Source organism: Cervus elaphus, chromosome 25, assembly GCF_910594005.1.
Source record: "Cervus elaphus chromosome 25, mCerEla1.1, whole genome shotgun sequence".
NCBI classification, from domain to species: domain Eukaryota; kingdom Metazoa; phylum Chordata; class Mammalia; order Artiodactyla; family Cervidae; genus Cervus; species Cervus elaphus.
The window spans coordinates 27,756,509-27,774,553 of NC_057839.1; the positions used below are offsets into that span (position 1 = coordinate 27,756,509).

Here is an 18,045-nt window from a genome sequence, read left to right on the forward strand (position 1 = left end):
ACACTGAAAGATGAACTCCCCAGGTCGGTAGGTGCCCAGTATGCTTCTGGAGATCATGGAGAAATAACTCCAGAAAGAAGGAAGAGACGGAGCCAAAGCAAAAACAACACCCAGTTGTGGATGTGACTGGTGATGGAAGCAAGGTCCGATGTTGTAAAGAGCAATATTGCATAGGAACCTAGAATGTTAGGTCCATGAATCAAGGCTTCCAATCAAATTGGAAGTGGTCAAACGGAAGATGGCAAGAGTGAACACTGACATTTTAGGAATCAGCAAATTAAAATGGACTAGAATGGGTGAATTTAACTCAGTTGACCATTATATCTACTACTGTGGACAAGAATCCCTTAGAAGACATGGAGTAACCATCATAGTCAACAAAAGAGTCCGAAATGCAGTACTTGGATGCAATCTCAAAAATGATGGAATGATTTCTTTGTTTTCAAGGCAAACCATTCAGTGTCACAATAAAGCAAGTTTATGCCCGACCAGTAATGCTGAAGAAGCTGAAGTTGAACAGATCTACGAAGACCTACAAGACCATCTAGAACTAACACCCAAAAAAGATGTCCTTTTCATTATAGGGGACTGGAATTCAAAAGTAGGAAGTCAAGAAACACCTGGAGTAACAGGCAAATTTGGCCTTGGAGTACAGAATGAAACAGGGCAAAGGCTAATAGGGTTTTGCCAAGAGAATGCACTGGTCATAGCAAACACCCTCTTTCAACAACACAAGAGGAGACTCTATACATGGACATCACCAGATGGTCAGCACCATAATCAGATTGATTATATTCTTTGCAGCCAAAGGTGGAGAAGCTCGATAAGACTCAGCAAAAACAAGACTGGGAGCTGACTGTGGCTCAGATCCTGGTCTCCTTTTTGTCAAATTCAGATGTAAATTGAAGAAAGTAGGGAAAACCACTAGACCATTCAGGTATGACCTTAATCAAATTCCTAACGATATACAGTGGAAGTGAGAAACAGATTTAAGGGACTAGATCTGATAGAGTGCCTGATGAACTATGGACGGACGTTTGTGACATTGTACAGGAGACAGGGAGCAAAACCATCCCCAAGAAAAAGAAATGCAAAAAAGCAAAATGGCTGTCAGAGGAGGCCTTAAAATAGCTGAGAAAAGAAGAGAAGCGAAAAGTGAAGGAGAAAAGGAAAGATATACCCATTTGAATGCAGAGTTCCAAAGAATAGCAAGGAGAAATAAGAAAGCTTTCCTCAGTGATCAATGCAAAGAATTAGAGGAAAACAATAGAATGGGAAAGACTAGAGAAAATTAGACTTCAAGAAAATTAGAGATACCAAGGGAACATTTCATGCAAAGATGGGCTCAATAAAGGACAGAGAAATGGTATGGACCTATTTCCAGAAGATATTAAGAAGAGATGGCAAGAATACACAGAAGAACTATACAAAAAAGATCTTCATGACCCAGATAATCACAATGGTGTGATCACTCACTTAGAGCCAGACATCCTGGAATGTGAAGTCAAGTGGACCTTAGGAAGCATTACTACGAACCAAGCTAGTTAAGATGATGGAATTCCAGTTGAGCTATTTCAAATCCTAAATGATGATGCTGTGAAAGTGCTGCATTCAATATGTCAGCAAATTTGGAAAACTCAACAGTGGCCAGGGGACTGGAAAAGGTCAGTTTTCATTCCAATCCCTAAGAAAGGCAATCCCAAAGAATGCTCAAACTACCTCAAATTGAACTCATTTCACAGGCTAGTAAAGTAATGCTCAAAATTCTCCAAGCCAGGCTTCAACAACACATGAACCATCAACTTCCACATGTTCAAGCTGGATTTACAAAAGGCAGAGGAACCAGAGATCAAATTGCCAACATCTGCTGGATCATCGAAAAAGCAAGAGAGTTCTAGAAAAACATCTACTTCTGCTTTATTGACTGTGTCAAAGATTTTGACTGTGTGGATCACAATAAACTGTGGAAAATTTTTCAAGAGATGGGAATGCCAGACCACCTGACTTGCCTCTTGAGAAACTTGTATGCAGGTCAGGAAGCAACAGTTAGAACTGGACATGGAACAACAGCCTGGTCCCAAGGAGGAAAAGGAGTACGTCAAGGCTGTATATTGTCATCCTGCTTATTTGACTCATATGCAGATTACATCATGAGAAACGCTGGACTGGATGAAGCACAAGCTGGAATCAAGATTGCCGGGAGAAAAATCAATAACCTCAGATATTCAGATGACACCACCCTTATGGCAGAATGTGAAGAACTAAAGAGCTTCTTGATGAAAGTGAAAGAGGAGAGTAAAAAAGTTGGCTTAAAAGTCAACATTCAGAAACAAAGATCATTGCATCTGGTCCCATCAGTTCATGGACAGTAGATGGAGAAACAGTAGAAATAGTGGCAGACTTTATTTTTGGGGGGCTCCAAAATCACTGCAAATGGTGACTGTAGCCATGAAAGTAAAAGACACTTACTCCTTGGAAGAAAAGTTATGACCAACCTAGAAAGCATATTAAAAAGCAGAGACAGACTTTACCAACAAAGGTCCATCTAGTTAAGGCTATGGTTTTTCCGATAGTCATGTATGGATGTGAGAGTTGGACTGTGAAGAAAGCTGAGCGCCGAAGAATTGATGTTTTTGAACTGTGGTGTTGGAGAAGACTCTCGAGAGTCCCTTGGACTGCAAGGAGATCCAACTAGTCCATCCTAAAGGAAATTAGTCCTGAATATTCATTGGAAGGACTGATGTTGAACCTGAAAATCCAATACATCAGCCACCTGATGCAAAGAGCTGACTCATTTGAAAAGACTATGATGCTGGGAAAGATTGAAGGTGTGAGGAGAAGGGGATGACAGGATGAAATGGTTGGATGGCATCACCGACTCAATGGGCATGAGTTTGAGTAAACTCTGGGAGTTGGTGATGGACTGGGAAGCCTGGCATGCTGCAGTCCATGGGGTTGCAAAGAGTCAGACATGACTGATCGACTAAACTGAACTGAGTGAGCATGGCCCTGCCCATCAGATCAAGATCCAGTGTTCCCCACAGCCAGGCCCTCTCATCAGGAAGCTTGCACAAGCCTCTTAACCTCATCCAGAAGGCAGAAAGAAGCAAGGACTACAATCCCACAGAATCCAGAATGAAAACCACAATCCTAAGAAGCTACCAAAAATGATCGCATGGCTCACAGCCTTGGGTAGCTCAGTGAAGCTCTGAGCCATGCTGTTAAGGGTCCACCCAAGATGGATGGGTCATGGTGGAGAGTTCTGACAAAACATGGTCCATTGAAGAAGGGAGTGGCAAACCACTTCAGTATTCTTGCCTTGAGAACCCCATAAACAGTATGAAAAGGTGAAAGGACATGATGACACCGTAAGATGAGACTCCCCGGGTCAGTAGGTGTCCAATATGCTACTGGGGAAGAGCTGAAATATTGCTCCAGAAAGAATGAAGAAACTGGGCCAAAGCGGAAATGATGCTTGGTAGCAGATATGGTGGCGGTGAAAGTAGTCTTGATTCTGTAAAGAACAATATTGCATAGGAAATGGACTTGTTAGGTCCATGAATCAAGGTAAGTTGGACATGGTCAAGTAAGCAGGAAAAGTGAGCATTGACATTTTAGGAGTTAGTTGAACTAAAATGGACTGAATGGGCAAATTTAATTCAAATGACCAGTATATCTACTAATGTGGGCAAGAATCCCTTAGAAGTAATGTTGAAGCTCTCATAGTCAACAAAAGAGTCTGAAATGCAGTATTTGGGTACAGTCTCAAAATTGACAGAATGGTCTCTGTTTGTTTCCAAGGCAAACCATTCAGCATCACAATAATCCAAGTCTGTGCCCCAACCACTAATGCCAAAGAAGCTGAAGTTGAATGGTTCTATGAAAACCTACAAGACCTTCTACACCTAACACCAAAAAGCAATGTCCTTTCATTGTAGGGGATTGGAATGCAAAAGTAGGAAGTCAAGAGATACCTGGCGAATCAGGCAAGATTGGCCTTGGAGTACCAAACGAAGCAGGGGAGATGTTAACTGAGTTTTGCCAAGAGAACACTGGTCATAGCAAACACCCTCTTCCAATAGCATAAGAGATGACTCTATACATGGACATCATCAGATGTTTAGTACTGAAACTAGATTGATTATATTCTTTGCAGCCAAAGTTGGAGAAACTCTATACAGTCAGCAAAGCGAGACCTGGAAATGACTGCGGCTCAGATCATCAGCTCCTTATTGCAAAATTTAGACTTAAATTTAAGAGAGTAGGGAAAACCACTAGACCCTTCATATATGACCTAAATCAAATCCCATATGATTATACAGTGGAGATACCAAGTAGATTCAGGGATTAGGTCTGGTGGAATGCCTGAAGAACTATAGATGGAGATTGATAACATTGTCCTGGAGGCAGTGACCAAAACCTTTCCACAGAAAAATAAATGCAAGAAGGCAAAGTGTTTGTCTGAGAAGGCCTTACAAATAGCTGAGAAGATAAGAGCAGTGAAAAACAAAGGAGAATGGGAAAAATATAACAATAAAATGCAGAGTTCCAGAGAATAGCAGGGAGAGATAAGAAAATCTTCTTAAGTGAACATACAGAACTATGGCTCAGAGGTTAAAGCATCTGCCTGCAATGCCCGAGACCCAGCTTCGATACCTGAGTTGGGAAGATCCCCTGGAGAAGGAAATGGCAACCCACTCCAGTACTCTTGCCTGGAAAATCCCATGGACAGAGAAGCTTGGTAGGCTACAGTCCATGAGGTCTCAAAGAGTTGGACCCAACTGAGCGACTTCACTTCACTTATTAAGTGAACAATGCAAAGAAATAGAGGAAAACAATAGAATGGGAAAGACTGGAAAACTCTTCAAGAAAATTGGAGATATCAAGTGAATATTTAATGCAAAGATGGGCATGGTATAGGACCTAACAGAAGGAGAAGATATTAAGAAAAAGTGGCAAGAATACACAGATGAACTATACAAAAAAGGTCTTAATGACTCAGATAACCAAGATGGTGTGGTCACTCACCTAGAGTCATATATCCTGGAGTGTGAAGTCAAGTGGGCCTTAGGAAGCATTACTATCAACAAAGCTAGTGGAGGTGATGGAATTCTAGCAGAGCTGTTTCAAATCCTAAAAGATGATGCTGTTAAAGTGCTGCATTCAATATTCCAGCAAATTTAGAAAACTCAGCAGTGGCCACAGGACCAGGAAAGGTCAGTTTTCATTCTAGCCTGAAAGAAAGAACAATGCCAAAGAATGTTCAAATTATAGTACAACTGCACTCATTTCACATGCTAGCAAAGTAAAGCTCCAAATCCTTCAAGCTAGACTTCAGCAGTTCATGAACTGAGAACTTCCAGATAATACAAGCTGGATTTAGAAAAGGCAGAGAAACCAGAGATCAAATTGCCAACATCCGTTAGATACAGAAAAAGCAAGGGAATTCCAAGTCTTATTTCTGCTTCATTGACTACACTAAAGCATTGGACTTGTGAATCACAACAAACTGTGGAAAATTCTTCAAGAAATGGAAATACCAGACCACCTTAGCTGCCTCCTGAGAAACCTGTGTGCAGGTCAAGAAGCAACAGTTGGAACCGGTCATGGAACAACACACTCGTTCAAAATTGGGAAAGGAGTATGTTAAGGCTGTCACCCTGCTTATTTAACTTCTACATGCAGTACATCATGAGAAATGCCTGGCAGGATGAATCACAAACCAGAACCATGATTACCGAGAGAAATATTAACAACCTCAGATATACAGATGATACCACTCTTAACAGCAGAAAGCAAAGAGGAACCAAAGAGTTGCTTGATGAGGGTTAAAGAGGAGAATGAAAAATCTGGCTTAAAACTCAACATTCAAAAAACAAAGATCTTGTCATCCAGTCCTGTCATTTCATGGCAAATGGATGGGGAAGAAGTGAAAACAGTGACAGATTTTATTTTCTTGGACTCCAAAATAACTGTGGACTGTATCAGCAGACATGAAATTAAATACACATGCTCCTTCGAAGAAAAGCTATGAAACACCTAGACAGCATATTAAAAAGCAGAGATATCAATCACTTTGCTGACGAAGGTACATATAGTCAAAGCTGTGGTTTTTCCAGTAGTCATGTATGGATGTGAGAGTTGGACCATAAAGAAGTCTGAGCACTGAAGAATTGATGCTTTTGAATTGTGGTGCTGGAGAAGACTCTTGAGTGTCCCTTGGACTGCTAGGAGTTCAAGCCAGTCAATCCTAAAGGAAATTAACCCTAAATATTCATTGGAAGAACCAATGCTGCAGCTGAATCTCCAGTATTTTGGCTACCTGATATGAAGAGATGACTTATTTTTTAAAAAACCCTGATTCTGGGAAAGATTGAGGTCGGCAGGAGAAGGTGGTGACAGAGAATGAGATGGTTGGATGGTATCATCAACTTGATGGACATGAGTATGACTGAACCAACACTGGAAGGCAGTGAATGACAGCAAAGCCTAGTGTGCCACAGTCAGTAGAATCGCAAAGAATTGGACATGACTTAGCAACTAAACAGCAGTAACAGCAGTCTATAACTCTTGAAACCTTTGTGGGATCCTAGACCCTTTGTTTTCTTAAATTATTGTGACCTCAAAGAGTTTTTGTTTGTATATTATAGCTTATGTGCATGTATTGATACTTATATATTTCAATATTTACTATGTAAAAACTAAAGCTGGTAAATTAAATTTTTTTTAATTCCTTTAAAAGTAACAGTAAACCCTTTATAGGTCATCAATATTAAGAAATGTTTTAATGTCAATTAACAATTTTCAAAACCAACAGAAATATTTGGAAAATTGGCAAATCACCTTAATGTCTGAGTTAATGAAAGAGGACTGGATTCCTGTAGCAGCTTCTACATTTAATCTATTGCTGTTTGTTGGAGTGGAAAAAACTCTAGCCTCACATAGATAAGTCCATAAAGGGAGATCTATCTTAATAGCCTGTTTGGATGACTGTTGATGGTCTTCTTTGATACAACACAGGAATTTTTTAACAAATGATCTTCATGACCCAGATAATCACAATGGTGTGATCACTGATCGAGAGCCAGACATCCTGGAATGCAAAGTCAAGTGGACCTAAGGAAGCATCATTATGAACAAAGCTAGTGGAAGTGATGGAATTCCAGTTGAGCTATTTCAAATCCTAAAAGATGATGCTGTGAAAGTGCTGCACTGAGTATGCCAGCAAATTTGGAAGACTCAGCAGTAGCCACAGAACTGGGAAAGGTCAGTTTTCATTCCAGTCCCAAAGAAAGGCAATGTCAAAGAATGCTCAAACTACTGCACAATTGCACTCATCTCTCATGTTAGCAAAGTAACGCTCAAAATTCTCCAAGCAAGGCTTGAACAGTATGTGAACTGTGAACTTCCAGATATTCAAGCTGGATTTAGAAAAGGCAGAGGAACCAGAGATCAAAATTGCCAACATCCATTGGCTCATCGAAAAAGTAGGAGAGTTCCAGAAAAACATCTACTTCTGCTTTATTGACTATGCCAAAGCCATTGTGTGGATTACAACAAACTGTAGAAAATTCTTAAAGAGATGGGAATACCAGACCACCTGACCTGCCTCCTGAGAAATCTGTATGGAGGTCAAGAAGCAACAGTTAGAACTGGACATGGAACAACAGACTGGTTCCAAATTGGGAAAGGAGTATGTCAAGGCTGTATATTACCTCCCTGCTTGTTTAATTGATATCTGGGGTATATCATGACAAATGCTGAACTGGATGAAGCACAAGCTGGAATCAAGATTGGTGGGAGAAATATCAATAACCTCATATATGCAGGTGACACCACCCTTATGGCAGAAAGCAAAGAAGTACTAAAGAGCCTCTTGATGAAAGTGAAAGGAGAGGGAAAAACTTGGCTCAAAAATTAACATTCAGAAAACTAAGAAAGATCTGGCATCTGATCCCATCAGTTCATGGCAAATAGATGGGGAAACAGTGATAGACTTTATTTTTGGGGGCTGCAAAATCACTGCACATGATGACTGCAGCCATGAAATTAAAAGACGCTTACTCCTTGGAAGGAAAGTTATGACCAACCTAGACAGCATATTAGAAAGCAGAGACGTTACTTTGCCAACAAAGGTCTAGTCAAAGCTATGGTTTTTCCAATAGTCATGTTAGGACGTGAGAGTTGGACTATAAAGAATGCTAAGCACCGAAGAATTGATGCTTTTGAACTGTGGTGTTGGAGAAGACTCTTGAGAGTCCCTTGGACTGCAAGGAGTTTCAACTAGTCAAATCTAAAGAAAATCAGTCCTGAATATTCATTGGAAGGACTGATGTTGAACCTGAAACTCCAGTACTTTGGCCACCTAACATAAAGAACTGACTCATTTGAAATGACCCTGATGCTGGGGATGATTGAAGGTGGGTGGAGAAGGGAAGGACAGAGGATGAGATGATTGAATGGCATCAGCAACTCAATTGACATGAGTTTGAGTAAACTGGGAGTTGGTGATGGACAGGGAGGCCTGGTGTGCTGCAGTCCATGGGGTTGCAAAGAGTCAGATACAACTGAGCGAGTGAACTGACTGTCTGACTAAGTTTTCCCATTTTATTCTTTAACTAAAACAAAAAAAGTTTCACTTTGTATTTTTTAATCATCATTTGGAATGTGGTATCTGAAAAATCCATCTCAGTGAATGTTTTGTATTCAGTTATGTTACATCCATTGATCAGTTTTGTGCTTTGAGTGTGTTTTTTTATCTATGCATGATTTTGTACATTGTACATTTTTCATTTGGGAAATATTGATTAATAAGTTAATAGGTAGATCTTTCAGATGTTGACACGTTTTATTATAAATATCTGTCTATTAATATCATCATCAATCTTCTCATTGAGTTGCTGTCAAGATCTCTGTGACACATTTTCCCAAAATTCTTGTTTTGGCTTGAGAACAAATTTTACCACTCACAACAAATACTGTCAGTTGTTTTTCTTCAAGTTTCAAGCTTACAGAATCATTTTTGAGAAAATGTCTATCAGATACTCAAGACTGAATATAATCATAGTTTTTCAGTTGAAACTTCAAGTAAAAATGTGATTCCAGGAAATTATGAACAACTAGTTTAGCTCACAGTTCAGTCACACCAATGCTTATCCTCCAAACCATGTGCTTTGGTGTGTAGCAAAAATGCTTTTTGTCTGCTTCTCATTTCATTTTTTTTTTAAACTGGCATTTTTAAGAGCTAATTTGACAGAATTAAGACTTTTTACTGCTTTATTTAGTTCATATTTAAGTGAAACTCATGCTGCCCCACCCCCATCCCAGCTGCAACTACATGGTGGTCAAGGAAACAGTGGCTACTAGTTTACAGCCAGTACCTCTGATCATGATAGGATACCTGTAGATTTATTCCTTTGTTTTGCACCATTAGTGAAAATGTCAATGTGGTGAAAATAACAAAGAACATCTTATAATTATGAAAAGAATGTTGTTCCCTGAGCCTCTAGAAAATATCTTGAGGAATGGCTGCTTCTTTGGCTAGAAAATAAATGAACATTGAGTCAATCAAGTCTTGGTTGTTTATTTACACATAATAATGATTTTGGGGCGACTTCTGCTTCTGAGGAAATAGCTAGTCAAATGGCCTAAATTGACATTTATAAGCTATTTTGGGAGGTAGCTGAGGGAAACTTTGTTGGTGTCCCCTATCACCCCATTTCCATGAGCACCAGACTGACTTTTCAACAGCTTAAACCTCCTGGAATTCTTTGTCTAGGAATGTTCTCTGGCTGCTAGAGCCTGCTCTGCCTGAGTGCCCTGGGCAAAGCCAAATAAATTAAAATAATATAGAAAATTGGGTTATCCAGTTGCACTGGCTACATTGCAAGGGCTCAGTAGCCACATGTAGCTAGCCTAACCCTAACCTAACCCTAGCTTCTTAATTTAATATGAAGGAACTAAACTTTTTTGTGGGGGAGGGGATGCTACAAATAACAAAATTGTCTTCTAAAATTGGTTTGAATAATTGGCGTTTAGTGTGCTCACAGAGTGAGCACTTCTCCTAAATTAGGGGATGGGTTCTGCTGCTCAACACTGTTCAGAGATCCAGGCTCTTTCTGTCTTCCCATTCTGACTTCTTCAACATAGTGGTATGTCTCCTTTAAAGCTGTTAGAAGGCTGCTGCTGCTAAGTCGCATCAGTCATGTCCGACTCTGTGCGACCCCATAGACGGCAGCCCACCAGGCTCCCCCGTCCCTGGGATCCTCCAGGCAAGAACACTGGAGTGGGCTGCCATTTCCTTCTCCAGTGCATGGAAGTGAAAAGTGAAAGTGAAGTCGCTCAGTCGTCTCCGACTCTTAGCGACCCCGTGGACTGCAGCCCACCAGGCTCCTCCGTCCATGGCATTTTCCAGGCAAGAGTACTGGAGTGGGGTGCCATTGCCTTCTCCGATTAGAAGGCTAGCAGTATTCAAAGCATCACCCAACCACCTAATGAAATCTAAACACTGGAAGAAAGAGACAACTCTCTTTGGACATCATTCTTGTTATTGAGGAGCAAAATCTTTCCAGAAGCTCCTAGCCGACTTTTGTTGAGTCCCATTTCACCAGAACTGAATCATATGCCCATGCGGCAAGAGAGAGAGGCTGGGAGTACCAGTCCCTGGTATCTTTAACCTCTTTAATGATAGAATGGCTTTGCTGGAATGTGAGTCCTATGAAGACTGAAAGTCTGATCAGGTTTTGTTTCCTTCTTGTGTCCCCAGCACCTAAGTTAGTATCTGATGCTGAGTAGGTATCTCTTGTTTTTGTTGTTCCATTGTTAAGTTGCGTTGTGCTGCAGCATGCCAGGCTTCCCTGTCCTTTACTATCTCCCGGAGTTTGCTCAGACTCATGTCCTTTGAGTCGGTGATGCCATCTAACCATCTCATCCTCTGTTGTCTCCTTCTCCTCCTGCCCTCAGTCTTCGCCAGCATCAGTGCCTTTTTCAGTGAGTTGGCTCTTTGCATCAGATGGCCAAAGTATTGGAGTTTCAGCTTCAGCATCAGTCCTTCCAGTGAATATTTAGGGTTGATATCTTTTAGAGAAATTAATTGAACAAGTCCGTGGTGTGCCATACAAATGAACCTGCCATGGAGGGCTTTATGCTCCTGTCTTCTCTCTCTTGTTATGATGCCTTGAACCAGGCTGTTCTGATTGATTGCTCTCAGAATTAACTTAGATCCCCAAGGCTTCCTTAGAGCCCTGTTAGGTGGTATCAGACTTGGGTAATGAGAATATTTGGCAACATATTCCACCCAATCCCTCTACTGTTTAGACCACTCCTTCAGTTTTTAATTTAAAAGAAGAAAATATAGAACAGGTTTGAGTTTGGTATTTATCCTTTTTATATAACATTTGTAATTTCAGGGACACAGAGCAAGCAGTTTCCACTCATTAAAATAAGAGTGGGCTCTGACTGCTGTTGGATACTATGGCCTGTGTGCATTACCCTGTGTAGATTTGGTTTGTGAGTTAGGAATGCTGAGATGTGGGTGTCAAATAGGTGTTCTGAATTTCCCTAGTTAGGCTCACATCTCAAAGCACCTGGCAGCTGGGTGGATGACACATCCTTTTCTTCTTTGAATCTGGTAACTGAACTGAGGCCACTTGGCTGGACCAACCAGCTGTATCCCACCCATCACCCTGTACTGGTTTCCCTGGCCCTGATCTATATTGAAGCTGCCACTGACTGAAGCTGTTGTGTGGAAGGCTGAAATGAAACTTAGAATTCCAAGCTGAGAGCTTGTGATGAAAGTCAGAAATGCTAAGGTTGAGCAGATGTGGCTTAAAGATTACAGAAAAAGGCCTTTCAGTTTTAATAATAATGTATTCATATATTATGTCATACACAGGACATTTTTTAATGTTATAGTATTTGTCTTTGGATTTGTTTCATCTACCAAGACAGCCCTAGGGTTGTCATTTCATCTCACTAGGTGACTTATGTGCTCCTAAATGTGACAGATGAAAATACTTTCTTGTTGAAAGAGATGACTTCACAAGTTGGTGTTCTAGTATGTCCTATGTATTTCTACTGGACAAGTTCCATTAAAACATGCATCTGGTTTTATTTTTCTTATACTTGACTCCCTGAAGTGAAAGTGAAAGTTCCCCAGTTGTATCTGACTCTTTGTGACCCCATGGACTATACAGTCCATGGAATTCTCCAGGCCAGAATACTGGAGTAGGTAGCCATTCCCTTCTCCAGAGAATCTTCTGAAACCAGGGATCGAACCCAGGTCTACCACATTTTGGGCAGATTCTTTACCAGCTGAGCCACCAGGGAAGTCAAAGAATACTGGAGTGGGTAGCCTATCCCTTCTTCAGCGGATCTTCCTGACCCAGGAATCAAGCCCAGGAACCTGACGCAGGAATCTGCATTGCAGGCAGGTTCTTTACCAGCTGAGCTACCAGGGAAGCCCTTGACCCCCTGGATACCCTCAATTGTATGGCCATGTTTTCTTCCTCTCTTACAGTTACAGGCCTCATTTGTAATCAGGATTACTTTACAAGCTTTGAGGGTTTGAGCTAAGAGGAATAATGGCTTTCTAAATACTTCTTATAGGTTGTAGCTCAGTGACTTGTATAGAATAGGCACTTAATAATACTATTCGTTCAATTAATTGGTTGGGAAATGTTCTTGGACAGGTTCCCACTCTGAGCATTAATATGTATAAGCACTGAGGTACCTTTTATTCTAACAGATTTCCTTCCCCCTCCCCACCCTGCCTTAGCTTATGTGGTAGTAGAGTTCTTTATTTGGCTTTGTCACTTTTGTAGTCAATGATCCTTCTATTTCAATCACACTAGACCTAAATGTATTCCTAGTTGTTTAGCCTTGGACACATTATATAATTGTTTTGTGTCTTGATTTCCTTATTGATAAAATGAGAGTGATAGAAGCACCTACTTCATAAGACTATCATGGCTAATGAGTTAATACATGTAAACACTTAATACAACCAATGTTTATTTCAGGACTGTAGTTGGTCAACCTCAGCTGTTGGTTGGCTATAGATACAAAAGTTTGGTGAAATCAGTGAAAGCATTCTGTGAGCACTAATGAGCTCTATAGAACTTATGATAAGGTATTTTGCATATATTCTTATTATATTAAAATTGTGTGCTACACATCATTTTTGTTGGTAAAATTTATAGAAAGTTTGTGTATGGATACATGTACACACAGCATTTTTGTTGTTTTAGACATTTACCACAAGGTAATACTGTCTCTACTTTTGTTCTTCAAGCTTATGGATGTTTCTGTCTCATATGGATAATGTCTGGATGTAGCCTGTAGCAGATGCTGTTGATATCCTACCCAGATCTCCTTTATTGGGCCAGTGCCTCCATCTCCCAGCTGCTGCGGGTATTGGCTGCTAATGACTCACACCTGTACCCTTCTCCAGAGGCCTGCCCTTGGCTGACAGTAATTGCCTCAACCGAACATATTGGGGAGATCTATGAGATCATGCCCCACCACCCTCTCTGTTCCCTAGGGATGGCTCATAGCCAGTGACTATTCAGGGGTAAAACAGCCCAGCCCCCTTGCCTTTTGGACTGGGTGACTTCCACAGTACAGTCCACACTCTAGAACGCCTCATTGGATCAAGCTGAGGCTGGATTTCTGAAACCATATCTTTGCATGGTCCCTTTCTGCCTCCACTCCAGTTTCTCCTGACAGAACTCTGCCTATATTCAAGTGTGTAAGAGACACATCTCAGGTTCTGCACGTAGGGAACTTGACCTAAGATTTTGCTAATTTCAGTGCCACTATTGTTTTCTTAGTTCTACCATCACTTATGAAACTAATTCCCTAAATTAAATAATCTCTAGCTTAAATTTCCTCTCCTTGTTTTGTTTTCTTGGTTGGACCATATCTGATAGGCATCAACCCTGCTTGTATCCTCTATCTTTGCATATTTAAGGTTCAGTTCAGTTCGGTTCAGTAGCTTAGCCCTGTCTAACTCTTTGCAACCCCATGGACTGCAGCACACCAGGCTTCCCTGTTTATCACCAACTCCCAGACCTTTCTCAGACTCTTCTCCATCAAGTTGGTGATGCCATCCAACCATCCCATCCTCTGTCGTCCTCTTCTCCTGTCTTCAATCTTCCCCAGCATCAAGGTCTTTTCCAGTGAGTCATTTCTTCGTATCAGGTGGCCAAAGCATTGGAGTTTCAGCTTCAACATCAGTCCTTCCAATGAATATTCAGGACTGATTTTCTTTAGATTTGACTGGTTGAAACTCCTTGCAGTCCAAGGGACTCTCAAGAGTCTTCTCCAACACCACAGTTCAAAAGCATTAGTTCTTCGGCACTCAGCTTTCTTTATAGTCCAACTGTCACATCCATACATGACTACTGGAAAAACCATAGCTTTGACTAGACGGACCCTTGTCGGTAATGTCTCTGCTTTTTGGTAGGTTGTCTAGGTTGGTCATACCTTTTCTTTCGAGGAGCAAGCATTTTTTAATTGCATGGCTGTAGTCACCATCTGCAGTGACTTTGGAGCCCAAAAAAAATAAAGTCACTGTTTCAGTTGTATCCCCATCTGTTTGCCATGAAATGATAGGACTGGATGCCATGATCTTAGTTTTTTGAATGTTGAGTTTTAAGCCAGCTGTTTGTCCTCTTTCACTTTCACCAAATGCTCTTTAGTTCCTCTTCACTTTCTGCCATAAAGATGGTGTAACCTGCATCTCTGAGGTTATTGATATTTCTCCCTGCAGTCTTGATTCCATGTCCAGTTCTAGCTATTGCTTCTTGACCTGCATACTGATTTCTCTGGAGGCAGGTAATAAGGTGATCTGCTATTCCCATCTCTTGAAGAATTTTCCATAGTTTGTTGTGATCCACACAGTCAAAGGCTTTGGCATAGTCCATGAAGCAGATGTTTTTCTGGAATTCTCTTGCTTTTCCTATGATGTATCAAATGTTGGCAATTTGATCTCTGGTTCCTCTGCCTTTTCGAAATCCAGCTTGTATATCTGGAAGTTCTCAGTTCATGTACTGTTGAAACCTTGCTTGGAGAAATTTGAGCATTTCTTTGCTAGCCTGTGACATGAGTGCAGCTGCGGTAGTTTGATCGCTCTTTGGCTTGCCTTTCTTTGGGATTGGAATGAAAACTGACCTTTCCAGTCTTGTGGCCACTTCTGGGTTTTCTAAATTTGCTGACATATTGAGTCAGTGCTTGTACAGCATCATCTTTTAGGATTTTAAATAGCTCAGCTAGAATTCCATCACCTCCACTAGTTTTGTTTGTGATGATGCTTCCTAAGGCCCACTTGACTTCACACTCCAGGTTGTCTGGCTTTAGGTGACTGATCACACCATCGTGGTTATCTGGGTCATTAAGATCTTTTTTGTATAGTCTTCTGTGTATTCTTGCCAACTCTTCTTAATGTCTTCAGCTTCTGTTAGGTCCATACCGTTTCTGTCCTTTATTGAGCCCATCTTTGCATGAAATGTTCCTTGGTATATCTAATTTTCTTAAAAAGATCTCTAGTCTAGATAATTAAGGTTATTCAACATCAAATTCTCTTGATCTTAATGTTTACCTGGTTATTTTTATACAATATTATGATGAATACCCCAGATTTTAGACTCTCAAAATAAGTTTCAAAGCCTAAGTCAATTACAACTCCCTTTTAAATTTTGTTGTAAGAATTACCTGAGCTGTTTTTTCAAGAATAGTTAGCTCTGTGCCTGGAATGTAGAAATGGTTAATAAATGGTAGCCATTTGATTGATATTACTCTTTTAAGACTTGCCCAGACTGAACAGATGACTCATCCCTTACTCCCAGAGAACCCTAATATGTCCCTTTATAATCTTTCCTCTTCTCAGTGTCATCCCATGGTAAATTGGCTCTCCAGGGGAAGGAAAAACCTGACAGATAGCTTCTCCTGATTTTTCTTGGGGAAAATACTGCTACGCTGTCCATTTCCAAGCTACCAAAATGATTTCACTGAACACAGTTTGAGAAGAGACACACATTTTACTCTTAGCAGCCAGTACACACCAGTTCCAGTCTCTACTCTGAATTCCTAACTCTGAGCACACTAGATCCACCATAGAAGCTAGATGTTCTGTAGATGACTAAAATATAGTTTTTAACTAGTTAGAACTTGATTATAGAGTATGAAATTGGTGAAATTCCTTGATATCAATTTTTTGTTAAATAACTCATAACTTGTATTGGTTATATAACTCCACTCCTCCACCCCCATACACACACGCATGCATGCATGCATGCACACACAAAAATTGCCCTTGTTATTCATGAATCAAAGGAAAGGAAGTATTCATCATGATATAGTGGGAAATACCCATGCCTTCCCTGAGCAAGTTGTCTACTGACTCAGACGCAGATCTCAAGTTTTTGATTTACTGTATACATCAATGGAGCTTAGTCACTTCACTTCTCTTGGCCCCAGTTTCTTCAGAGTTGGAAGCCTAATTAGTATATAATTCCATTTCCTTCTTCCCTCATTTTCCTCATTCTTGTATCAAACTTTTAATTGTAAATTGTGCTAGATGTTTGAAACACAATGGCCCTGGCTGATGAGAATCTTACTGCCTTGTTTTATGAATATCCATATCACTTGAGGCCATGAGTATGCATGCATGCTCAGTCGTATCTGACTCTTTGGGACTCTATGGACTGTAGCCCACCAGTCTCCTCTGTCTGTGGAATTTTCCAGGCAAGAATACTGGAGTGGGTTGCCATTTCCTTTTCCAGGGGATCTTCCTGACCCAGAGATCGAAATGCAGTCAATCTGCATTGACTGGCAGATTCTTGCCAAATGGAGTTATGCAAATGTGCCAAAGGCCAAGATTTTACTTCATCATAGAGTTTTTAGCACTTTGACACATAAAGGAATTGTGCTAATAGCTTTCTGTTTAAATTAAACAAGGTTGCCCTGATCAGTAAGTCGTTCTCTGACTGATGTTAATGGTGTGGAGAGAACCCTTGGTGAACAGCTTTGTTATTCTGCTCTCTGAGTTAGGCTCAGACTCAGTTTGTAGAGAGGGTAGTTTGTTCAGGACTGTTAAGCAAATTTGAAAACATTCTTTTGCATTTAAGAAGTACTTAGCCTGATTCTTTCTTCCATATTTTGATAAGAAAGGCATGAAGAATGACTCTTAAACTTTTGTGTTCTCCTTCAAGGCCGCATCCACACATTGGCTCTAATGCCTTTGTTCTCATCAAATGTGATCTCTGCACTTAATTTTCAAAGCCATATTGGTGTCCAGTAGGAAATTACTGTTGGGAACATTTTTCATGTTGCTGAAAGCTATTTTTAAAAAGAGTATTTGTTTTGTTTTTGACAGGGGCTGATAATATCCGGAAATACTGGAGCCGCTACTACCAAGGATCTCAAGGGGTAATATTTGTATTAGATAGTGCCTCTTCAGAAGATGATTTAGAGACTGCTAGAAATGAACTGCACTCAGCTCTTCAGCACCCACAGTTATGCACTTTACCCTTTTTAATATTGGCCAATCATCAAGACAAGCCAGCTGCTCGGTCAGTACAAGAGGTATGTCTCACGAAGGTAACAGCTCTTGTCTGTCAGTTTGTTGCACTTGTGCTGCCATGCTGGAATCTGAAAAAATTCCTGTAATTAGGAATATGCTGGTTATACTGTTTCTCAACATGAAATTTTAGGTGATGAAAAAAGAAAGCCTGTATTAATCTGATGGAAATTATTATTCATACCTTTAACCCCACTTATGGAGATCATAGGTGGTTTTTTTTTAAACCATTTAGCAAAAGTTAGAGGATTTATCTGAATATATTTCTCATCTATTTTGGAGGGCTAAAGGCCTGGTTATTTAACTTTTGTTTTTTTAGCCTACCAGCTTACTGAGGTCATTCTTCTTTTCAAGGAGTGTATCATGTGTATTACCATGCATCATTTGCCCTTAGATGTCATGTTCTTGTCCCCTGTAATGCCCACTGCTTACTAGAAGCAGTGGGTACTATTCTGTAATCAGCGAGG

General features: G+C 40.5%; 1 protein-coding gene across 1 annotated transcript in view; it reads left to right on the plus strand.

Annotated features, from left to right (window-relative positions):
• The window catches only part of ARL15 (ADP ribosylation factor like GTPase 15), a 446,241-nt gene that overhangs the window by 210,022 nt on the left and 218,174 nt on the right, over positions 1 to 18,045 (plus strand). The window contains exon 4 of the mRNA XM_043887934.1: positions 17,375 to 17,583. Coding sequence (XP_043743869.1) covers positions 17,375 to 17,583 — 209 coding nt within the window. The remainder of the gene's footprint in view (positions 1 to 17,374; positions 17,584 to 18,045) is intronic.